At 39.6% G+C, this 26,318-nt stretch overlaps 1 protein-coding gene across 3 annotated transcripts in view; it reads left to right on the top strand.

The window, feature by feature from the left end:
* LOC149794775 (solute carrier family 23 member 1-like) overlaps positions 1-26,318 on the top strand; it is a 71,104-nt gene that overhangs the window by 1,035 nt on the left and 43,751 nt on the right. For all 3 annotated transcript variants that reach the window (XR_016422198.1, XM_089964419.1, XM_089964418.1), the window contains exons 2-5: positions 8,474-8,668; positions 10,514-10,671; positions 11,073-11,167; positions 14,962-15,044. Coding sequence is in view for 2 of the 3 variants with exons in the window: in XM_089964419.1 (XP_089820545.1) it covers positions 8,474-8,668; positions 10,514-10,671; positions 11,073-11,167; positions 14,962-15,044 (531 nt within the window). In the remaining variant the exon portion in view is untranslated. The remainder of the gene's footprint in view (positions 1-8,473; positions 8,669-10,513; positions 10,672-11,072; positions 11,168-14,961; positions 15,045-26,318) is intronic.

Here is a 26,318-nt window from a genome sequence, read left to right as displayed (position 1 = left end):
CTTATGGAAAATAGAAAATAGAAAATGACCAGTTAAACATGAGGACAAACATTATTTTAATTGAAAATAGATACAGACCAGTAAAATACGAGGACAAATTTAGTTCTAATTGACAATATATACAGACTTGTAAAATATGATCATAGACACCGTTTTTATAGAAAATAGAAAATAGAAAATGACCAGTTAACATGAGGACAAACACCGTTCTAAGTGACAATAGAAACAGACTTGTAAAATATGATCATAGACACCGTTCTAATTGACAATAGATACAGACCAGTAAAGCACGAGGACAAACACCGTTCTAATTGACAATATATACAGACCAGTAAAGCACGAGGACAAACACCGTTCTAATTGACAATAGATACAGACTAGTAAAGCACAAGGATAAACATCGTTCTAATTGACAATAGATAAAGACCAGTAAAACACGAAGAAAAACATCGTTCTAATTCATAATAGGTACAGACTAGTAAAACACGAGGCCAAACATCGTTCTAATTGACAATAGATACAGACTTGTAAAACATGATGACAAATATCGTTCTAATTGACAATAAAAACAGACCAGTAAAACATGAGGACAAACACCGTTCTAATTGACAATAGATAAAGACTGGTATAATATGAGGAAGAACAATGTTTGTATGACAAATAAATAAAGAGCATTAACATAAAAGGATAAACATCGCTCTTAAGGAACAGAAAAAGACAGGTAATTAGATATGATATGGAAATTAGATATTTTACATTATGTTTATCTACATTATTCACAACCGTTAGATTACTGATGTTCTGACGGAGAGACAAAATGATAATTGATATAAGACGTGCCAGTCAAATGTAAATAACTCCAATTCTTCCGAGATGTTTGCATTTTCCGTTGCATGTTATTTTCGATCGTATGTCCAATTATAATTTATTTCCGGCGAGACGTCTTCCACTTGTGATTTTATTTTACGTGTTTTCCTTAAAGTTTTGCATGTCGTCTATTGATGATGATGTATGGGATAGATTCATGTTGGTGACGACAATCACTATGGCTTCATTCTACAATAAAATGCACGCCCTTCTGTCAACCAACACGTCCTAACAGAACAGCAATAATAAGTAATATATTATCTTCTAATGAAAAGAAGAAACCTGTCAACGTCTTGAGGTAAACGTCTGTAAATTTTGTTGTATGACAACTCACGGAGATGTAAAGCAGTCTGGCTCATATAGTATAATAATTACCACAGACTGTCGCATTGTGTTCTCTTTTCATATGTATATAAATGCAATAAACTGACATCGAACAGGGCAAAACTAGTATCTAACTAGCCTGAGCGCTTTCGACTCTTTAATGAGTATTTTTCAAAGGCAAATACAAAACAAAGACAAGACAAACATTTGTATTCCCGATATGATTTGTATAGTATGTACGCTGTATCAGTGATATACCACGAGATGCATACATTTTTCATTAAAAGGAAACGAAGCTTGCCGAGCTTCCTTTTAATGAACAATTTGTACAACGAGTGATATATCATTGACACAGCGTACATTATGTACATATATTTTATTAATATCACATACAAATACATATATTAGCCCTTTTAACGGAGTTAAGATTTACTACAGACAGCTGTGTATTGGCCGTTTGAATGAACTCCTCACATCCCCGAGTGTGTCCGTTAGAAAATGTGGTTGTATGCCTTTTGCGGCTATTCACAATCACCTTTGCATATTGATAAGTTGATTGTTTTTTTTTTATAGTTTTTATTTGTCTTCACAATGATCAAATCAATATAATACACACTTACGATTTAAACATGAAAGATGGTTTTAATGATAAAACTGCAAATATATTGTTAACTACGCCATTCACATGAAAGTTTAGCCATTCAAATACGGGCGCATGGAAATTAATGTGGAATAAAACTAAACGAAATGACGAACCAGCAAGATGTAATTAATTTTTTAAAAATATATTAACAGTTGATCTAAGTCTTTATTCTGCTTTAGTAACTCCCTCCCTCCTTCCCTCCCTGCCTCTCCCTCTCTCTCTCTCTCTCTCTCTCTCTCTCTCTCTCTCTCTCTCTCTCTCATCCTTTGGTCGGCTCTTGACTTAACTTTTACCATCAGTAATAAGTCTACACACATCGTGGGACGAAAAAAACGAAATCCTGTACGCTCGTCATCTCATACATTTTAGCCCGTACTGGTGGACACGATTGCTAACAGATTCAATGCACTGTTTGGTAAAGCCTTGGAGAGAAAACAAAAGTGTCAACCTGGAGTACCATAAAGTAGCTCGTCTCCTACTGATGAAATTTCCGGATAACATAACGTTGGCCAATCAATCGTGTCCCGAATTGTTTGCAAATTAGGGTGGGAATATCAAGATGATTAAGCCAGGTGAGTCCGTACCATTTATCACCAACAACTTGGATTTTACGAAGTATTTTAGATCCCCTGTAAAACTGAACCAAGGACTCAGTTTGATTTTTGTGTACTCTGATGTGGTGGAGTACAACGTGGTGGGGCTCACCTCCGTACCGTTACTGCGTGTCATTCATTTCAATGTGGATTTTGACACGACCACTGACGACGTACGTGGAAACACCTATCACGTTCACCGCGAATTCGTACATCTTCATTATTTACCCGTCAGTAAGTCGTATTTTGACACATTCAATAACGCTATAAAATTAGATCTGGGACAAAATATTCCATTCACGAAAGGGAAAGTAACAGTTAAACACCATTTTCGAAAACGATTCTCTAACGACTCGTAAGTCATGTATCCTGTGTACTAAGGAGTCGCTCGACAACGAGGACATGGTTTAGGATATATGTTGAAATAGGCCTTTCGTTCGGTGGCCTCCGTTTTGACACCGACGATGAAATAAGGATCGCACGCCTTGAAAGATGCCGCGTTGACGCATGGCAAAGAATTTATCCAAAACGTAATCATCGCCAAACAAAATCCCAAAGAAGCTTGCTTGAAAGCCGGCAAAAATGTCTTGCTTCAAACGGGCAAAGACATTTGGAGCCGACGAGAAACTCCTATAAATGCCCTGGACGCTGTTGAATCAGGCATTCCTGCTTCCCTGACGACACAGAAAGGACAAGACAGAAAGGGTCGACGAAGACACCCCTCCAGAGGACTTCATACCCTCAGAGCTAGAAAGACCAAGAAAAGAAGAAACGCCAGAGACTTAGACGTTTTTGAATATTAAATCACAGAGAGAGAAAAGTGGTGCACCGAGAATCTTGCGCCTGTTCAAAGTCGGAACTGGATCTGTTTGCCATAATACCAACCATGATGACGATGCGAAAATCCCAATGGGTAGAATTTCATCCCATCTCCTCTTTGAGGGATTCAGCTCCCATCGTGTTTGAAATCAAATGACAGACCAAAGATTACATTGATCTGAATCGCAGTTACTTTTATCTGAAAGTCAAAGTGATGAAACTGACGACACCGCTCCAGTAACCGATGCTAGAGTATCACCCGTCAATAATTTCATGCATTCCTTGTTCATTGAAGTGAATTTGTACTTGAATAACAAACTCGTCAGCAGTAGGATGGATGCTTACCATTACCCAGCGTACCTGGTAAATCTCTTGACGTACGGAAAAGAGGCCAAGAACACTCATCGGGGTGCTTGCGTGGTATGGAAACCTGACACAGCAATAGAGGACAAGTTTAAGGACACAGTCGTTACAGAAGCTAACCATTCTCAGAATGAAGGCTCTAACGACCGTCGAAAGAAATACTGCAAGGGCGTAGTTTATAACTGATGGATCGTTTGCATTTAGACACGTGGTGGCAAGACAAGTATTTGCTGATCGGTGAATGCCAACGAATACAAAAACCACTATCCAAGAAACTAGACTATACGTGATGCGTGTGGAAGTGTTACCTAAAGCGAGAAACGACACCAGTCACACATTGAGCAGATCGACTGTCAAGTACCCGATACGACTCGTGGAAGTGAAATATTTCACCATTGCCTCTGAACTCCGATCGAAGATCATCTGTTCCAAAGACAGTTACCCAAACGTTTAATCGTTAGCATCGGGAACAATGCAGCCTCAATGGAGCTCACGATCTAAATCCTCACGATCTAATTACAAGGCACAGATTCCGTGGTGTGTAGACAATATCGTGTGTATTTTCTTCATCAACTCAGTTTTGGATATACCTTAGAACATTTAGTGACTTATTTTGATCGTAACTCTTCTAGAAACGATGACAAAGTGGACTGATGGTTTTGTGACCATTACGGTTATCTTTTGTCTTTAACTAGGAAACGTATCGTAAATCAATGCCCCAATGACTTCCATTTCTGGAAGTCTAACTTGACTTAACAACGTTGTCAACCTTGTAAAAAATTGTTTGTTTGTCTGTTAGGATAATATTGTACGGTTAGTTAATGTTTTTTTTTTGTTGATTAAAATGTTGTTTGAAAAAATGTGTGGTCTGTTTTCAAAACAATTGTGACTCTACCTGCCCTTTGCCTTCTCTCAATCCCTCACCCTAAAGAGAAGCTCTATAGCGTTCCGACCTTACAAAACCGTATGGATATTTTCTATCGCGTACGCGCTTGAGCCATATAAAGCCGGGTATTCTCCAGTCTGACCATCCATTGTCGACTCGTCAACCTATGAAAATGCCGTATAATTTAACTAAACTAAACGAAGCCTACGCGTAACTTACATCGTGTCAGGCAAAGCCTGATACCCAAGCCTGAAGAGATAGAGAATGTCAGGATACTGAACGTGGTCGAAGACCTGATAAAAGAGGTCTTCAGATACAAAATCAAGAAAGATCAACACGAATGGACAGAGAAATACAGACTTCAGAAACTGAAAGAGCAGAGAGAGCAGCAGCAGCAACAGCAACAGCATGAAACAGACAGAGGTTTTGTCATCTGCAGTGTAGACACGAAAAAGTTCTCCTCTTTCTGCAGAAGCAGACCTTAACCTGTGGGAAAGACTGCCGCCAGACGTGGACGCAGTCTTAGACAATACAATGTTACCATAATCCCCGTTCACAAAACAGCCCTTTCAGGGCTACCTAATACATTAGAAAAGATATACTAATCCAATAGCCGAAAATTTGTGTATTTGTGTTTGTGTGTATGATTTGAAAAAAGTTGAAGTGTGTCTATTAGCACTTCGTTCCCTAGCTTGTCAAATAGTCTGTATTTGTATGTTTGTAGTTAGTGCTTGTAAGTAAAAATGTGAGTGTTTCTTTTCGGTCCGGGTGTTCTATGTTATTTGTGATAATATGGGTTTGTGAGTTTTTGTATGAGGGGATGTTTCCCTTAACGCCCTGGCTTCCGATGTATAAAGCAAAGCATTCGTCAGTCTGACTATCAAGCGTTGACGTATCAACGGCAATAATCATGGACAGAATCGTCAAGCTCTTGGAGCTTCAGATGCACCTGGAATATTCCAGGCGCATTCTAGGTGAGCTGGCTATGGAGACCATAGCCGAAACTGCCAGACTTGAAGAAGAGGAGGGAGAGGATAAAGGAAAGAAGAAGAAAAGGGAAAGAAGAGAGGGTTACAGTCTCACCTCATGCTGATACCTCCGTGTGAAGTCAAGCATGAGGTGAGGATACCTCCACGACCAGTAGCAGCACAACAACCAATAGCAGCACCACAGCCACTACCAGTCAGTAGCCTCTACCAGGACCAACGCCCGTATCAACACAGTTGCGAGCGCAGGAGATAAGGAGGCTACAACGTCCACAAGTGTAGAAAAAAAGAAGACAGGGAAGTCTTCACTATCCCTGAAAGTGAGGACTATGAGAGTGAATCCAGTCATCCCCCCCCCCGCCCCGCACTAGCAGCCACAACCTTAAATTTGGATTAGGACTGGAGCCGGCGATGTGTTTGTGGTTCCAGGCTTGTAAGATATCACCATTAGCCAGCAGTATTTGGAGTCATATAAAATAGACCTTTTCAGGAATAACCAGATCTCTAGAAAATGGACTCTTCAAGTTGACAATTTGTATGAATTTGGAGTAGTGTTACTATAAACACTGACTCCTTTGCTGGTGTGTGTGTGTGTGTGTGTGTGTGTATGCTTTCGCGTACGTTTATGTGTTGATAGTATATATTGGGTTTGTATGCGATTGCGTACGTACTTGGATAGTATATAATGGGTTTTTCCTTTCCTTCTTTGTGGATAGCTGATATTGGAGTGGATAGAATATAATGGTTTTTTCTTCCCCTTTTGTATGGATAGTAGATTTTGGTGCGGATAGTATATAATGTTTTTTCTTCTTCTGCATGGATAGTAGATATTGGTGTGGATAATATATAACGATTTTTGTTTCTTCAACTTCTGTGTTGATAGTAGATATTGGTGTGGACATTATATAATGTTTTTTTCCTACCCGTTCTGTGTGGATAGTAGATATTGATGTTGATAGTATATAATGGTTTTTCCTTCCCCTTCTGTGTGTATAGTGGATACTATTGTGAACTGAGTGTACGGGGTGTTTTCCTTCACGTCCGTGCTTGAGTTATATAAGGTCGAGCGTTCGTCATTCGGGCCATTCGACATTGAATAATCAATGAAGATGGCTTCGAACCAGATTGAAGTGATGAAGACATCGCAAGAGACCTTGGGATGGTGGAGGAATTCATCATGAAATAGCAGTATGGTGTCTATACTATTCACAGAGCCAAGTTGGAGACAAACAATGTAAAGAAGATGAAGGAAAGATTGAGAGAACCGCTGAAAATAGTAAATGAGGACACTGACGATGAAGAAGACAAAATAAAAATGAGAGGGTGTAATGAAAAAAATCGAAAAAGACGAGAACTAAACAAGAAAAAAGAGGAGGAGAAGAAACAGGAGAAGAAGAAACAGGAGAAGAAAAAAAGAAGATTGTAGAAGAGAGAAAAAAAACGTTGTGGAGGAAAAGATGAGATTAGAAGACAAAGAAGAAGAAAACCAAAGGCCCTTTTCAAGGCCACTCCACTGACTCAAAATGATTTGCGCTCAAGCCTAATATATTTTTAGTCGATTTTATAGTTTATGTTTGCCTCCAAACAATTTACTCTCTTCCCTAAATAATATTTTAGTCGATTTTATATATTATGTGTAATAGATTTATTTTCATAAATCTATGTATGTGTTCTATGTCTGTGTCCGCCAGTCCCGCCTCGCCAAGCGTTATTATTCGTATAGATTATTAACTAGCTGAACTTGCCCACCAACCGCTACCCGCTTTTGTTCCCGCTGTCACTGTTTGCGGTTTGGCCCAATTGAGATCATCCCCTTGCAAGATTGTTTCCAATTTACAGTATGGTGACGTCATCACATGTTCCATTCTTATTGTCCCTATACAAAACGCAACCTTTGGTCTTGTTACTACAGTGGCTCAGGGGGTCTTGTAATGTTAATTCCCATTGTCACTATACATTTTGTCGCAATAGTGGACCGGGGGTGGGGTGGCGTATGGATAGTGGCTCCTTTCATTAATCATATTTAAAAGCACGAACGCACGCATACATGCCTACAAATATAAATACACGCGTACACTTGTCATGTAGAAAACAATACACATACAGTTACCCTTGTATATAAGCTTTCCAATTCCTTTTCTTTACTATTTCAAAGTTAATGTTAAGCACATAACAATATAGACGTACTAACATTTTTGAAGTATTATCATCACCAAGCAAACGTTCAAAGATCAGTACAATGCTAATCAAAATGCTAGTTAGCTCTGACTACATATTGTATGGCTGCAGGTATTGAGATGTTTCGCTTTGTCAAGACAGTAGCAGACACAGTACTACTGTTTTATTTTTCTCCCTCACTTTTCTGTTGTATTTCATGATCTTGTATTATCCTGAATTTGATTAATGTGATGTAATCTCTGCTAAAGAGGAAATAAAGTCGTACATACATACATACATACATACATACATACACTTTTGGCTATGATTTTCCAAATTCAATTAAAAAACTTAAACGTTTTAAGAGGTATCTGCATTTTCTTCCTTACTATATAATTAGACACAATCATCAGATCTGAGACAGAACTGAAAAGCACGTGTATTTAATACTTACCAAGACTGAATTTTCTGGTATTTTAACAGTAAACATTATACAAGAATTTTAAAATTGAGCAGTCCTTTTTTCAAGCTTTTGTCCATATTCTTCGTAACTAGCTTAAAACATAAGTTATATAAGGCATACGTTTTTAATATTTTGCCATAAAATGGATGATATGATTAAGCTTGTTGAATAATTTCGAACACTTGTGTCGAATCTAGTCTGTAACTCAGTTGCAAATATTTGTGTCGAAACCACTCTGTAACTCAGTTGCAAACTTTCTGTTGTAAATGAACGATAAATAAATTCAAGGACTCTCACCTATTTAAAACGATAAGAATTAAATAGAAACTACTCTTGTATGTAATACAAATGTCGTTATTTGTTTTTCAATAGAATCTTGCCTACGATGGAGAGCTTGGCATGCCTCATTCAAAGAGTCGGAGGGTTTCCATCGAGCTGAGCACAATGCACGAGAAGAAAGAAACAAATAACGATGATACGACGGCTGAGCTTGTGCAGACGTCACCATTACTGTACAGAGTCAGCGATAGTCCCTCACTCTTACTGACTCTTTTCTTTGGCTTCCAGGTATACATTATTGATGTCAGAATGGTCCAATTTGTTCATCAACATTGCGTAAGGGTCGTACGGAAAAACATCCCTCATTAAGTGTTGATGAAGAATTGGTACTGTCGATTGCTTTGTTAGATTCAGTCGAATTTAAGGATGGCACACACAAGTAGCAAAATGGTTACAAACAGTATTATGTTTTTAAGTTTGCTTGGTTAGGTTCAGTCAAACGCAAGTATGGCGCACACAAGTCGAAACTATCATCCTCACCTTGGTTATCTACTAAAACTTGGCGTCTGGATCAGTTTGTACAGTCATGGAAGTCTGATGAACGATCCAGCTTTTTTGGAAAGAGGAATAGAGCAAATATTTATTAAATTCAAACGTTTGGTTTGAAATGTCTGATTGATTTACCATCTCAAGTTGGACAGGTACACGTACTATGTAGGGTAAGAACTTAACTGTACCTGTCGAGAATAACTGACTGAATGGACTAAGTTGAACTATATTGTAATAAATATGTGAGCATTTGGTTATAGTGCCCCGTTTTAGGGCATTTCTCTGATTTTTGTGATTACTTGTTTGATTATGGAAACTCGGTCCTGTGGAAAAATTCCTCAGCCTGAAATAATTAGCCGATTACAAGGATCAAACGTCACGAAGTGAAGTGTTAATGAGTTTCCATGATGCCATGGTTTACTTTCGGTGAATTCAGGCCAGAGCCGCATGAGAGTCCCTGTCGCTCAGTAGTCCCTATTAAAATCTAATTGTGTGAATTGATCGTGTGGCTCCAGGTGCAGTATTTATGATTGTAAATTACACTATGGAATAAACAAGAAGGGAACTGTTCCGTAGTCGGATGATAACGTTTATGTCGCCATGGTGGCAAATGTGATGCAATTTTACAGGCGAAATGTGGACCAAAACCATGATTTGAGTGGCCTAAGGTGGTGTAGTAAAAATAGTTCCCTGTGTTAGGGGACGTTGTATAGTTTTACGGCGTGAAATGCTAATGGTACGGACAGTTGATGAAGAAAAACCTGGCAGATAAAAATTGGGAAATTGTGAGATCTGTAGTCTTGTATTCATCAGATTAAAATTATTTATAGAATTGACACGATAGGCGTTCTAATTTACAAAAGAAGTTGTATGAAAGTCTTTTGAAATTAGAGGAAAACTTATGACTTCTAGCGGAATCGCGCCAGCCTTTGACACCGCTCGGTCAAGCAAGATACCCCTGGTTTGTAACAATACGATGTCCTTGTTCTGAAGACGAACTCTTTAACAACTTTTTTTCTATTTATTTACTCGTGTTTTGTTTTGGTCAGTACTAAATTACTTATTTGTCATCGTGAGACAGAATGATATGATGTTTTTAGTATCTAATTTTCATGTTTCCTAAGAAAATGTTTATCTATTTTTCCATAACGATTTCCATGCCTATGTGAAGATCTTTGCTCTGTTTCTTGCACGTTTTATGTTCCTTTACAATAAATAATGGAGAATACTCGTTTTCCTATTTAGAGTACTTACATTATTTTTTTTTTCATTATTTCAGAATTATGGTACACTACAGTACCACTGCTCTTTGTACATATATATCTCCTGGAACTATGATAACAGTCGAGAAGAGAGAAAGTTTAATTGAATGCTAGGTTTTTATTTCGATCGGCAAACGAATCCTATCTCTTCACATAGCTTTATCTTTATGATGCTGGTGAATAGCTAGAGGTTGTAAATAGCATTAGCCTGTAGGCTAAGAAAGCCTGTCGTGACAACAAAAAGACAACACAAAATCGCTGATAAGTATTCCCTTTTCAACAGATATTTAAGCTTTGGAATAGTATGCTATTTATATTTCAGCAAACGCTTATATCATTATCGGGATCTCTGATAGTTCCCCTTCTAGTGGCCAAGGCTGTCTGTGCGGAAAAGAATGGGCAATTCCTGACAAAACTTGTTTCATCCACACTGGTTATGAATGGTATTACAAGCCTCGTGCAAACGGTTCTAGGAATAAGGTAAATGATCCGACGTATTTTGCATACACGTATAATAATTTTGCCTATCTTTATTTCAGTATCAATCCTTTTTCTCTTAATTAATTTTTTAGGCTGTCCTTGTTCGGTATCATTGCCATTTTAAAATGTGTGTGTGTGTGTGAGAGAGAGAGAGAGAGAGAGAGAGAGAGAGAGAGAGAGAGAGCTTTTATAGACATATATTGATAGAGAACATGCCATTGTATCACCAAAATAAGAGACGATATGGAAGAGATTCGTATTAAGTCGGTACCCGTTTTATTAATGACAGTCCACATGTTAAAACAAAACACGGGGGGGGGGGGGGCACAAAATAAAGATCAAACACCGTGGCCTAGTTCTCGTTAATTATATATGCATTACAACATTATTTAATTATACAGGTTACCCCTGTTTCAAGGACCTACCGCGACGTACATTGTTCCTCTGTTATCGCTCAGAAAGATGGACCCAACTCGATGTGAAATATCACACCTATGTATGTATACTGCTGTCAAGCTTACACTCATGTTTACATTAATACTGTATGACTATGTACTAAACTCATGTTTACATTAATATTGTATGCATGTATGCTACACTCATGTCTACATTAATAGTGTATGACTATGTACTAAACTCATGTTTACATTAATATTGTATGACTATGTACTAAACTCATGTTTAGATTAATAGTGTATGGCTATGTACTAAACTCATGTTTACATTAATATTGTATGACTATGTACTAAACTCATGTTTACATTAATAGTGTATGCATGTATACTACACTCATGTTTACATTAATAGTGTATGACTATGTACTAAACTCATGTTTACATTAATAGTGTATGCATGTATACTACACTCATGTTTACATTAATAGTGTATGCATCTATACTACACTCATGTTTACATTAATATTGTATGACTATGTACTAAACTCATGTTTACATTAGTAGTGTATGCATGTATACTACACTCATGTTTACATTAATAATGTATGTATGTATACTACACTCATGTTTACATTAATAGTGTATGCATGTATACTACACTCGTGTTTACATTAATAGTGTATGCATGTATACTACACTCATGTTTACATTAATAGTGTATGCATCTATACTACACTCATGTTTACATTAATAGTGTATGCATCTATACTACACTCATGTTTACATTAATAGTGTATGCATGTATACTACACTCATGTTTACATTAATAGTGTATGCATGTATACTACACTCATGTTTACATTAATAGTGTATGCATGTATACTACACTCATATTTACATTAATACTATATGACTGTATACTACACTCATGTTTACATTATAAAGGATGTATGCTAGATTCATTTTACATTAATAGTGTATGAATGTATACTACACCCATGTTTACATTAATACTGTATGAATTGTATACTACAATCCTGCTTTCATTAATATGTATATTTACAATCTATGCTCGTAAAATAAGTAGCAGAAAAGAATGAAGACAAAATGCTTTGTAAAACGTAACAAAAAATGTATATCTCTAGAATACAAAGTGAAAAAGATGAGACAAAAGAACTTACGTTTATACGAATTATTTCCGAAAATAATCCAAGAATTAAAAGACACAAGTCCTATCAGTGAAAAGTTCTAAGCGAATCTCAGTTCAGATCTCGATGAAATTCAAGATGAAAGGCGAAGACGTCTGTAATAGTCAGCGTTGCACTGATGTGTCAACAGTCTCTTGTTGAATCACATACATTATTATTCCAGTTTTGAATTCCGTCTGAATTCCAGTTAATGTCTTTGTCCAAGAATTATGTCAGAGCACTATTGTATTTCCAGAGAAACTTGAAGAAAATACAAATTCAGCCCAAACTGGACACAACATAATGCAACTTAAAGTTCTAGGTGTTAGGACACAACAATTCTAACAGTCACAATATAATATACTTCTCTGTTTGACCTCAGTTCACAAATTAGCATTTTCTAAAAATAACCAGTACCTAATAGAAAATAACTTTCTAATATGATTTAATGTGCCTAATATATTTAAAACACAATAGCCTATAACATTCCTTTTGGAATCTCCAAACCCCAGACCCAAATCAACACATCTACGTAAATGAAATTTAAAAAAGTCAATCAGGTCAAACAAAACTAAACTCAGTTTTGGACACGGTCAAGTCCAGTAAACAATGTTACATTACAATTGCATGTAATTGAATAAAAAGGAAATTTAAACCTAACATACAAAAATTAAAATAAAAAATACATAATAGTATGTATGCTACACTCATGCTTACATTGATACTTTTATTATGCTTTTACCCAAAAGAGCATATCCTTAACGGGATCTTACATTGCTCTACCGATTGCTTAAAACACATGTTCCCATGTCAATTACTACTTAGAAAATCAAGTATTGCAATTCAGTTTACCTATGGGAGAGAGAGAGAGAAATGGGGGTGGGGAATATTGAAACAATCATGACTACCTGTCAACTTGTATTTATATAAAGTGCATTTGCACATATCATTAATGTTGGAGATAATTTGTAATCTCCATTTATTGTTTACATTCCCTTCATGTTGGAAAGTCGTACCTCTGTTTTCAATGCAAATAATAGTAACTGTAGTAACAGTTTTTGATATATGACGCTTGCACAAAGGAAAAGTAATTGGATACAATGTAAATCATATAAAAATGATTTGTTTAAATATTTTTTTATCTGGGGAAAGATGTTTGAAGCCCAGTGTGTACATGATAGGATTGTAAACTGTTATCACTTACCTTCCTTTTTGAGAGAGAAATAGGCAATTGTATCCATTTTTCTCCAGGATTAAGGTAATACTCATGTAAGTTCATAATTTTTCGTCACCAGTGTGATGAAACTGTTCATCATCAATGTTGAATCTTTGTAAAATTTATTGTGAATTAATTGCTATTTTTGTCGTTTGAAATCGGGCGCCATTTTTACTACTGTGTGTATTGGGCGCTCGGCTTTCCACTAGAAGGCGCTCAGGTTAATCTTTCCGAATTCTTCCATATTTAGTCATATTCGTGAAAACTTTGTCATTAATTTCCCGAGTGTGTTCCCAAAACCTATAAATAGGGGTGAGATCCGATATTTTGGCAGTTGTGGTTCTACTGGATTCCACTAAAGGTCTCAAGACCAAGCAAAAAGTCTCAGCTGATAATTTATTTCAAGCCTTAATAGCAAGGTAGACTAGTTACTACCGACACATTATATTTAGTACTCATAATGACTACTATAAAGTTTCTCTGAAATTGTTTCAACGTTTATTTACTCGTTATATCAGATAAAAACTCCCATAGAGGGATTTAGATGACGACACTGTCACTGTGTCGTCATCAACACAACCGTCTGCTATCCATTGGAAATTTAGTATTCCGACTGGCATCGTCGAATTTCCTACTCAATTTCATGTCTCATTTTGAAATCACAAATTTCCATCCATTTTGTATCGTTGTGTCATTTAGCTGTCGAAATAATATACCCGGCACAACGACACGCTTTGTTGCTACAAAACGACACACATTGTCGCATTCAACTCGAGCGACACACTATCGACATCCGGTTTCAGACTGTGTCGCTCAAAACGACACACTGTGTCTCAGCCAACAAACGCGACACTCTAGTAATATCCGGTTCCAGACTCTGCCTCTAACATATTTACCATTGGACTCTAAAACACAAACCCGGGCCTGGTTCCGAACCTTGATTGGGTGCACAAAATCATTACCACTTCGGTACGTTATATGAACAAATTCTGAGATAATTAGCTTCTTTTTCTGTATAAGATTCGTTTGGGAATTGGGATTATCTGAGTTAGAGATCATTTGACTTAGAACAAATGGAACATTTATGCTGATTTTCACATGCAATTTAACAATGAAATTATTGTTGTTATTTCAACATGCTTTATGAAACATCTATTCTGAAAATTGGCAAATCTTATAATTCACTACTCTGAGCATAAGATTTTGTGAAAAAAAATATTCAACCCTGGAAGACATATAATAAACTGTGTTGACTATTTATATTTGTTTTGTTTTGTGCTTTTATGATCTATATAAGAACTTTTGTAGTGAACACACATTTCCTGACACTACAATACACTGGAGAGGTCTAGTAACTGAAAAAGGCGTAAGCTGTCCATCTATTCCATTTTATTTGACCTTGACCCTTGGCACGTTACAATATACTATATGAAATAATCAAACAAGTCGGTGTCTTTATTGCTTTCTCATATGATGTTTTCTGTCAAAACAGACCCCGGAGGTTTCAACAGCACTGTGGATAATGGCACCATCACTGAGTTAGAAGATCAGTTAATCGACACAAGGGTAAGAGAGGTAAAGTATACACCGCATTTTCTAAACTCATCTGACCTTAAAGTTAACTTGTGGTATAGTTTCTAAACTCATCTTGACCTTAAGGTCCAGTCAGCTTATCGTATAGTCTGACGTGTTTTCTAAACTTATCAGACGTGAAGGTCCAGTCAGCTTGTTGTATAGTCTGACGTGTGTTCTAAACTCATCTGACCTTAAGGTCCAGTAAGCTTGTGGTATAATCTGACCTTAAGGTCCAGTAAGCTTGTGGTATAGTCTGACCTTAAGGTCCAGTCAACTTGTGGTATAGTCTGACCTTAAGGTCCAGTCAGCTTGTGGTATAGTCTGACGTGTGTTCTAAACTCATCTGACCTTAAGGTCCAGTAAGCTTGTGGTATAATCTGACCTTAAGGTCCAGTCAACTTGTGGTATAGTCTGACCTTAAGGGTCAGTCAGCTTGTGGTATAGTCTGACCTTAAGGGTCAGTCAGCTTGTGGTATAGTCTGACCTTAAGGGTCAGTCAGCTTGTGGTATAGTCTGACCTTAAGGGTCAGTCAGCTTGTGGTATAGTCTGACCTTAAGGTCCAGTCAGCTTGTGGTATAGTCTGACCTTAAGGGTCAGTCAGCTTGTGGTATAGTCTGACCTTAAGGTCCAGTCAACTTGTGGTATAGTCTGACCTTAAGGTCCAGTCAGCTTGTGGTATAGTCTGACGTGTGTTCTAAACTCACCTGACCTTAAGGTCCAGTAAGCTTGTGGTATAATCTGACCTTAAGGTCCAGTCAACTTGTGGTATAGTCTGACCTTAAGGGTCAGTCAGCTTGTGGTATAGTCTGACCTTAAGGTCCAGTCAGCTTGTGGTATAGTCTGACCTTAAGGGTCAGTCAGCTTGTGGTATAGTCTGACCTTAAGGGTCAGTCAACTTGTGGTATAGTCTGACCTTAAGGGTCAGTCAGCTTGTGGTATAGTCTGACCTTAAGGGTCAGTCAGCTTGTGGTATAGTCTGACGTGTATTTTAAATACATAAGTCTTCGGTCATTTATCACTACTTGCAATTTTCAGAATCCACGTAGCTATATATTTTCAAATTTTAGCATGGTGCTTATTGCAGCCACCGTTACCAAAATGGGAAACAGCAAATCAAAAATACTAATAAAAACCCGGTTGATATAAATTAATAAAATTTCAATGAAACTATTATGTTATAAAAGTCTTTCAAGTAATGATGTCAAACCACATTCAAGTATCTCGTTTTAGGCCTTTCAGGTAAAATTGATATGATGCAAGAACACATTTAGTATCTCGTTTTAGGCCTTTCAGGTAAAACTGATATGATGCAAGAACACATTAAGTATCTCGTTAGTAGTAAGGTGCGCCACCCTAGGGACAATGGGAATTAGCATTACAGAGACCCCTGGGCCACTCTAGGGACAATGGAAATTTAACATGGAGAAAAACGCTGGGCCACTCTAGGGACAATGGGAATTTAACATAGAGTTTGGGCTTGTCTAGGGACAAGGGGAATTGAACATGGGATTTTTTTTTTTTTTAAATTTTTTTAAATTTAAATTTAAATTTAAATTTTAAAAAGGGGTAGGCAATTGAAAAGGCTATCTCTTTTCGAGAAATATGGGTGGCCCTGAAAAGGGCCTTTGGGTTTATGTTAATGTATTCATTAACATAAAGGGCACCGCATTGGTCTTCTTCTTGTTCTTAGGCTGCGTCTCACTGTTGGTCCGTAAATCAGCACTCTTTTCAGGCATCCTTGTCTTTCAACGTAGATCCTACGTATCCACAGACTGGTGTTTGTCCTGTGGACAAAGGTCCACTTGGATCGGACATACATGAGCATGTCCGTCCTAAACATCATGGAAGACACAAGGGTGGATGACTCAACTGTGGTCCACATCTTGAAGCGACGAGAACAGGTGAATCAATGCAGTGAACTGCGCTTATTTATAGGTAGAGGTAGGATTGAAACGGATTGAGTTCATTCACCAATCCAAACACGCATTACAAAATTCAGTCAGCTTGCATCCAATCCGAAGAGAACAGTTTGTGACGTCACGTGGTCTATATAGATTCGTTAGCGCTTGTGTGCAGTCAATCTATGCGACAGTGATTCAACATGACGGAAACTCAGAAAACGATTCATTGGGGTGCACCAGCAGGTGAGACTGCCCAAGGGAACCCGGACTTACTTTCAGAAGAGGTAAATTGGGATTTTGTGGATTTTCTCTCCTCGCAAGAATTTGTTCCGGAACCTTCGTTACCTTCTTCATTACCGCAAGTGGAGAATTTTAGACAGAGACAGAAAGAAGAATTGGAGAAATTTATACAACGACAAAAGGAAGCGGAACAAGCTTTTCTCCTACAGCAAGAAGAAGAGGTAAGAAAAAAAACAACAGCAACAACAGCAAGAAGAAGTAGCAGCAAAGAAACAAGAGGGTGAGAATCAAACGGTCACGGTACTGTTGGACATTTTAGCGGAGTTAAGAAGTCTGAAACAAATGTATCATACTTCTTTATTACGATAGAAGAGAATACGACCTTCCCGAGCTAAACATGTCAACCCTGTGACTAAGCCTACCGTACCACCCTTAGTGATTTCAATCCAATCATCATCAACATTACGCAGTCCAGAAGTAGGCCTTGGCCGTGGCAAAGGCTTAAGGCAGTTAAAGTTGATTGGTTAAACTCACCCCTACACCAAAATAAAAAGGCCCTTTTCAGGGCCCCCATATTTCTCGAAAAGAAATACAATTTCAATTTGCCAATAACTCCAAAAAAAACCACTCATTTTACCCTTATAGTACGTGTCTGTGTATGAGTGCGTGAGTGTAGCTTCTTATTTTAAAATCAAAACTCAAAGACACTTACCTTATATCATTAATTTATTCTTTTCTCCATTTTTTTGCAATCCATTTCACAATTCACAACATAGCACTTTAATTAAAAGTTCATTGACTTCTTCTTTCTCCTTGTTTAGTCTCTCTGTTTTTTGAATTTCTTCACCGTCACAGTCTTTTCCTCTTCTTCTTCCTCCTCGCTTTCTTCCCTTCTTCTTTTCTTCTCCTGTTTCTTTTTCTTCACCTGTCTTCTTTCTTCCTCAGAAGAATCCCTCTCTTCCTCTGAAGAATCCCTCTCTTCTTCTGAAGAATTCCTCTTTTCTTCTGATTCCTCTTGTTTCTTTTTTGGGCAATCTGGAGACCAATGTCCTTTTTCTTTACAATAATAAGAGGCATCTTTACTTTTGTATTTTTTAGCCCGTTTTTTTTCTTTTTTTGACGGTCTGGACACTCTGAAGACCAATGCCCTTTCTTCTGACAGATATAGCAAGTATCCTGACTTTTATCTCGAAAGGAAGGAGAGTAGTCCGTAGGTTGGTCTGAAGAGAATTTTCTAATGACCCCTCGCAAAGCTCTGACGAAACGTTCGATTTGGTTAGTCTCTTCCATCGTTGTGCTCGGCTTGAGAGTGAAATGAATAGTGAAAGGACAAGACACACACTCTTTCATATACGCTGGTCTGCCATGACTATAAATTAGTCTATGGTGTTTAAACTTGAGTCATTTGACGTTTTCACTCAAGATGAAACGATCCTATTCATTCGAGAAGAAAGAAGAAGAAGAAGAAGAAAGTAAGAGGCAGAAACGTGATCTATCGCCTCGTACCAGGGCTGAAATCTTGGCACAAATTCATGCCAGTGATTTTGAAGAGGACATGAGTGAACCAGAATTTGAAACCTCTAAACCAAGTTCACCACCCTTAGTCAACCCTGAAAAATACTATTCCATTCGATAGACGGAAAAGCGCTCCTCTAGAAAATTTAGAACCACGGCTTACACCTACACGGTGAAGTTTAAAGATTTCAAGGCCGACGTACCATTGGAGAAAGCAGAAGGGTTTATCACCGAGATGTGGGATTCTTTGCTCACCGCACTCAAGCGACAATGTCAACCCAAAGAAGACGATCGCTTGACACTATCCATAGATCACGACGGTTTGAAATCCCCTGTTTGGATCGAGTTTAGCAGACCCGCAGAACTAACCCCTTCCAAAGTCATGGACAAGATTCAACACGTACAACAATCTAATGACCAGTTTGACATCACCGATGGTAAAGCCACACTGAAAATGGCCCACGTCTCTCCTCCTCAAGGGACTGGACGCAAAAAGATGTTATTGGTGGACGACCTTCGCAACACCAAAACAAGTCTCGTCCGAATTAACAACCCTCAAGACCAGATGTGTTTAGCCCGTGCCATCGTGGTGGGACGAACCTATGCCAACAAGAACGACACGGTAGAATGGAGAAGAACCTGGGAGAACATTCGAAAATCGAACCGAACCAAACAACGAAACGAAGCAGAACTTCTGTTGCAACAAGCTGGGCAGTCCAAAGACACACCCTGTGGCATTCCTGAGATGCAAAAATTGCAAGATGCCCTAGCTCCACGCTACACCTTGAAAGTTCACCCTCAAGAAGTGCGTGGGCCTCTGTTGTTTCGAGGCCAAGATTTTAAGGATGGAAAATACATTCATGTTTATTATCATGATGGCCATTTCGATACCATTACCAGTATCACCGGATTCCTCGGATACAGATATTACTGTGAGAAATGTGATCATGGTTATAATAATCGAGAGCAACACAAGCATTGTGGATGGAAATGCCCAGGATGTTTGGCCTCTCCACCCTGTCTGAGCGAAGAACCAGTGCCTTGTTCAACTTGTCTGCGCATTTTTGTCAGCCCTACCTGTTACCAACAGCATTTGAAAACACAAGGTTCACAGAAGAAATGTGCTTGTCAACTCCTGAGATTGTGCCCTACGTGTGGACAAGGCATACTTACCAATAATGCCAAGGCACACGTATGTCGAGGAAAGAAAAAATGTCACATTTGTCACCACATCGTGGACTTGGAACACCAATGCTACGTGCAAAAATACCAACCCCCACCAGAGAAAGAGGACGGTCACAAGAAGAAAGACAATTTCATCTTTTTCGATTTCGAATGCATGCAAGAGACCGGCATTCACATTCCTAATTTTTGCGTGGCTCATCGAGCGTGCGAGAAGTGCATACAAGAACCTATCTTCAGTCATTGCCCTCACTGCAGCAAGATTCCTGGAGGGCGTGAAAAAATCTTTCGGGGACCGAACACGTTAGCCGATTTTGCCCAATGGGTTTTAGACCCCATCGACAAGACGTGGAGCCAAGAGGACATCGAACGTTACGGAGATTGTCATCGTCATGCCACGGTGATGGCTCACAATTTCTCCGGATACGATGGACAGTTTCTTTTGAGGTACTATACGGAACAAGGCACCGAACGTCCTAAAGTCACTTTGAACGGAGCCAAAATCATTTTCATGCAAGTGCGACAAGTGCAGTTTAAAGATTCGATGAGTTACTTGGCCATGCCTTTGAGTCGAATGCCTAAAACGTTTGGAATGACAGAAATGGCTAAAGGGTACTTTCCACACTTTTTCAATACGGAAGCCAATCAACACGCCGTTCTACCCCATTTACCTGAGGCTAAAGACTACGACCCCGACAACATGCGTACCGAACAACGAGAAGCTTTCTACGCTTGGTACCAGGCTCACGCCTCGGACCCTTTCGACTTTCAGGAAGAAATGTTAAAGTATTGTCGTTCCGACGTGGACATTTTACGGCGTTGCTGTGGAAAATTTCGAGAACTGTTCATGGAACACGGAGGGGTCGATCCTTTGAAAGAAGCTTGCACCATTGCCAAAGCGTGTTCCTTAGTGTATCGACAACGATTCATGCCTGAAAACACCGTGGCTGTCATCAGCCCTCAAACGACCCACTTTGTCAAACGTCAATACTCGGTCAAAGCCCTACGTTGGTTACATTACTTGTGCGACAAGGAAGACAAGTGGATTCAGCATGCTCGCAACGGAGGGGGTGAAAAGACCATCGGAACGTATTCGGTCGATGGCTGGGACTTAGAAAACCCCAAGATCGTGTACGAGTTTAACGGTTGCTTATTTCACGGATGTCCCGTCTGTTACCCTGACCGTGACACTAAAAATCAGTTTTTACAACGGACCATGGAAGACTTGTACCAGGACACTTGTCAGCGACGCCTAAAGTTAGAACAGCAAGGATACCAAGTGGTGGAAATGTGGGAACACGAGTACGATCACCGTATGAAAACCGATCCCGAGTTTAAACGCCTCGTGGAAACTTACCAGTTCATGGACCCGCTGAACCCGAGGGATAGTTTGTATGGAGGAAGGACCAATGCCACCTGTTTGCTGTACCAAGCCGACGAAGAGAAAGGAGAAGAAATCAAATACTTGGACGTGTGTTCGCTGTATCCCTACGTGTGCAAATATTGTCGCTTTCCTGTAGGGCACCCACAATTGCTGACGGAACACATCGACCTGAAAAACATTCGACAATACGAAGGCTTAATCAAGTGCAAAGTTTTGCCTCCACGAACCTACACCATCCCGTCTTACCTCACCATTGTCAAGGCAAACTGATGTTTCCCTTGTGCCGTACTTGTGCCGAAACGTGCAACCAAGACCAGCCTTGCCATCACACGCAGGAAGAACGTGCCTTGACGGCAACCTGGGTCAGCGTAGAATTGTTCAAAGCTATGGACATGGGATACCAACTGTTAGAAGTGTACGAAATTTGCCACTTTCCCAAGACACAACAATACCACAAGGGTGACCCTACTCAGAAAGGCATTTTCGCCGACTACGTGGATGCCTTTTTGAAACTGAAGCAAGAAGCCAGCGGCTATCCTTCCTGGTGTCACACTCCCGAAGACCAAATAAAATTCAAAGAGAAATACTATGAACAAGAAGGCATCACTTTAGACCACATCGAGAAAAACGAAGGCAGGCGATCGTTTGCCAAAGTGATGTTAAATTGCTTGTGGGGTAAAATGGCACAACGACCGTGTTTACCCAAGACGGAATATTTGACAGAACCTTCCCGCTACTTCCAGATGATTCACGACAAAACCAAATACATGAAACACGTGGACGTCGTTCGAGAGGATTTGATCTTGGTCAATTACAAAGAAGATCTGGACTTTGTACAAGACGACCCTTTTGGAAATGTCATCATTGCGGCTTACGTGACAGCCCATGCTCGCTTAAAATTGTACGAAGCTTTAGAACTGTTAGAAGAACGCGTCCTGTACTTTGACACGGACAGTTGCATTTACATCCATCACCCGAGTCAACATCACCCTAACATCGAAGGAGACCGTTTAGGAGGCTGGACAGACGAGGATCCCGACGACAAGATTCTAAGTTTCGTCAGTGGCGGTCCCAAAAATTACGGCTACGAATACCGGGACAAACAAGGAGAAGTGCACACAACGTGCAAAGTGAAAGGACTGACTCTGAATCATCGTACCAGTCGAGTGGTGAACTTTGGGGTATTGAAAGAAGCCTTGCAATCGGGAGAGGATGGAAACTTTAAAGTGACCACTCACCAATCGAACAAGATTGTACGTTTACCCACTCACCACATCGTCAGTCGGCCCTTGGAAAAAGTCTATCAAATCGTGTACCAGAAGCGAGTGCGACTTCCCAATCATTTCACCTTACCGTATGGACACGTCGGTATTGGTCTGTATATAAAAAGGAACCCTAGGCAAGATCGATAGCTCATTGTGACTACCAAGACCAAGCGAACTAGATGAATACTTTCAGAGGAACACAGAACAAGTTGTTTAGAAAGGCACAATTCAAGTGTGAGGCTTCGGAAGTGGAATGCGATTGTGGGCCTTGCGATGGGTACGATGCTGTACGTTTTGACCTTAGTGATGCCGTAAAGCATCATGGGAACTTTAGTGTCCCTACCCCTATCATGGAAAGTGATGCTGTGCGTGTCAAACCTGAGGGATGCGAAAGTGATGCCGCTCGTCCTCTTGGACATTTTACTGGGTTTCGTTTTAAAGGGGAATGTTCACCTTCACGTCTACCCCCCTACGGATGTCATCCAGCCCTGAGCAAACTCCTGCCCATGTCACTCAACCCTCATCGAAACGAACCTGTGAAAGACGAATATTCGTTCCCTGTGCGTTTGTCGGAATCCTGCGACTTTGAAAATCGTCTTCAATCGTTCAAAGGAAAATGGCCAAAGTATCTGGGAGGACAGACACCCGAAGAATTAGCCAGAGCCGGATTGTTCTACTTGGGCGAAGGAGATAAAGTCAAGTGCTTCAGTTGCGGCGTGTCACTTCACCACTGGGAACCGCAAGATTCGGCCTACGTTGAACATGCTCGATGGTCACCGAATTGTCATTACTTACCCTTAGTGGGACCGAGACATTGAAGTAACTTACCATAATCTGTTCATGGATACTTTGCTAGAGAACATTCGTGCTTTGCCTGTGGAGTTGAGAGAACGCGTTTACCGAGAGCTGGTCAAGATACAAGTGAAACGTAAAGAACAATTGCATCCGTTACGTCACCGGTGTTTGAACCACTGGTACCTGAAGGCTATACAAGGATTGATTCAATTGAAAGTGTTCCATCGGACAGACATTGATGAACGATCCTCTAGTTTTAAAAAGGATTGGTTTGGTATGGACGATTCTACCTACATCATTGTAAACTTACTGCATCGAATTCCAGAGGAAGAGTTAACGAATTACCAACATCTTGAACACAATGTCAACTTAGTGAAAGAGAAAACTTCTGAACGAATTGTAATGTGCAAATTAGTAACTAAAGGATTTAAATTCGACACTGAAGTAAAACCATGTTTGTGCAAACAGTACATTTCTTGTGTCAGACCAAAGAGGATTTAGTATGACCTATTCATGGATACTTTGCTAGAGAACATTCGTGCTTTGCCTGTGGAGTTGAGAGAACGCATTTACCGAGAACTGATCAAAATACAAGTGAAACGCAAACTCAAAGTGATTCATCCGTTTTTAAATTATGCTCTGTTCCAAAGTACAAGAAGACTGATTATGAGTGGATATTACATTAGGCACAAAGTTAAACGAGGCTATTGGCCACCAACCAGCGATTCCAAAAACAGTGTATATACTTATGGATACTTTACAAGAGAACATTTTGGGCATGCCTGAGGAGTTGAGAGAAAGGATTTACCGAGAGCTGGTGAAAATACAAGTGAAACGTAAAGAACAATTGCATCCGTTACGTCACCAGATCTTTAACCACTGGTACCTGAATGGTATAAGAGGACTGATTCGTCAGAAATTTTTTCAGTGGTCAGACCTTGTTGAACACTTTCAGTTTGGGGATGATGATGGACCAGACGTTCGTAATTTTGGTTACTTCGAGATTCACTTACTGCAACGTATTGAGGAAGACGAGTTAAAGGATTACCAACATTTGTTACATGGAATCTGCTTAGAAAAAGACGAAACATCTAGACAAACTAAGACGTTTCAGTTACAGTATGTAACATTTAAATTCCCTACTGGAGAACGAACATGTTTGGTTAGAAATTACCTTTATTGCTTCCGAAACAAAGACACTATAAAATCAAGTTGCCATGCCACGGATTATGTCACATATTATTGAACAGATTCCGTGGAAGGTACTCAATGACCATATTCAAACCGTGGATCATTACCATCAATTATTACAAGAACTGTATCCATTCAATTTGGGACGACAAGTGGTGTGTGTCTTAGTGACTTGTTTTCTGGGATTTCGTTTACCAGCCGATTCTTTGTGGATTCTTTACGATCAGTACTTACCACCTCAATGGCCTTAAATGGTCACGAAAAACTCCTTTTGCTCAAAGCCTTGCGTTTTCATCTGGATACTTCTCGAACTCAACAGGAAAAAAAGATTCGTCAACTTTTAGCTACCGAAGACGTGTATGACGATGTGTGTGTAGCTTGTGACTTACATCCCCATTGGACAGATGTCCGTGCCTGGAAAGAATGGGGTTTTGAGGCTTGGACCCAAGAAGTGGCCCAGTATGCACGAGAGTTGTTCAAGGAATAAAGTTACTTTTCAACCCGTGTTAGTGACGGTGCCAGAAGAACCCGTCACCCAGGACGGGACTGTCGTGGACAGGCCTGAAAGACCCTTTCGGGAGGACACTTGTGTGACCTTACCCCCTACTATAGAACTGGTTAGAACATTACCCAAAACATGTTGTTGTACATACACTTGTTTTTATTCCACGTTAATGGTTATCATGTGCCTTTTATTCTTGTACTTAAGCCTTTGGCTTTTATGTATTTTTGTCTTTCGTATTCATGTTTGAAAAAAAAAACCATTCAATAAACGTGTTCTGAAAAAGTATATAAACTCTTGGTTTGTTTGTTTTTCGTGTCACAAGTGACATTTCTCACACAATGGCTACCTCTGCTGTCTCTGCTCCCTCTTCCTCTACTGTCAAAGTCATCGACGAACACTTAGATCGTGCCATCCCTTTAACATGCTCATTGTTGGACCTAGCGGTTCAGGCAAAACCGAATTCGTCAAACGTTTGATCGAACATAAACATCATTTGATCGATCGGCCACCTCAACGGATCGTGTGGTGTTACAACGAGTGGCACTCGGCGTACAACCTCTTGCGAGAAAGTCAAGGCGATTCCATCGTGTTTGTGGAAGGCATTCCTAAAGAAGACGACAGCATCGTCTCTGACTCCCGTCAAACCCATTTGGTCATTTTTGACGACATGTTAGGAGAAGACGAAGAAGAAATTAAACTGTGGTTCACGCGCAAAGGGCATCACCGCAATGCCAGTGTCGTTTACATCACCCAAAATTTGTTTCAACAAAGTAAAGCCCATCGCACCATCAGTCTCAATGCGCATTACGTGGTCTTGTTTAAAAGCCCTCGAGATAAATCGCAAGTGCAAGTCTTAGCCAAACAGTTAGGAACGCCTTGGCTGACTCAGGCGTACGATGATGCCACTCAAACGCCACACGCCTATTTACTCGTCGATTTGAAACCTACGACTCCTGAGGATTTGCGATTTCGTACCCACTTGTTTCACCACTGGTGCCAAGACGGAGGGCCTGTCCTGTACACGTCTCCGTCCTCGACTTCATTTCACTCCACATAAAAAGAATCTATAAAAACCTCAGACCCTTTTTCGTCTGTCTCACACAGTGTGAACATGACGTCCTTTCAGTCGCATCTTCCCGTCAAATTGATTCGTGCCTTGTATGGCATCAGTCGAGAAAAAAATCCACAAACACGAGCCCGTGTCTTAGAAGCTAGTCTCAAAGAAGTCTTACGATGGTTCACGGTGACGGCACGTCAAATACTCCAAGGAATCATTCAGATTCCTCATCAAACCA

This window comes from Sinohyriopsis cumingii, chromosome 7 (assembly GCF_028554795.1).
Source record: "Sinohyriopsis cumingii isolate HCF-2022 chromosome 7, ASM2855479v2, whole genome shotgun sequence".
Classification (NCBI taxonomy): domain Eukaryota; kingdom Metazoa; phylum Mollusca; class Bivalvia; order Unionida; family Unionidae; genus Sinohyriopsis; species Sinohyriopsis cumingii.
This window is presented reverse-complemented; position numbering and strand designations above follow the sequence as displayed.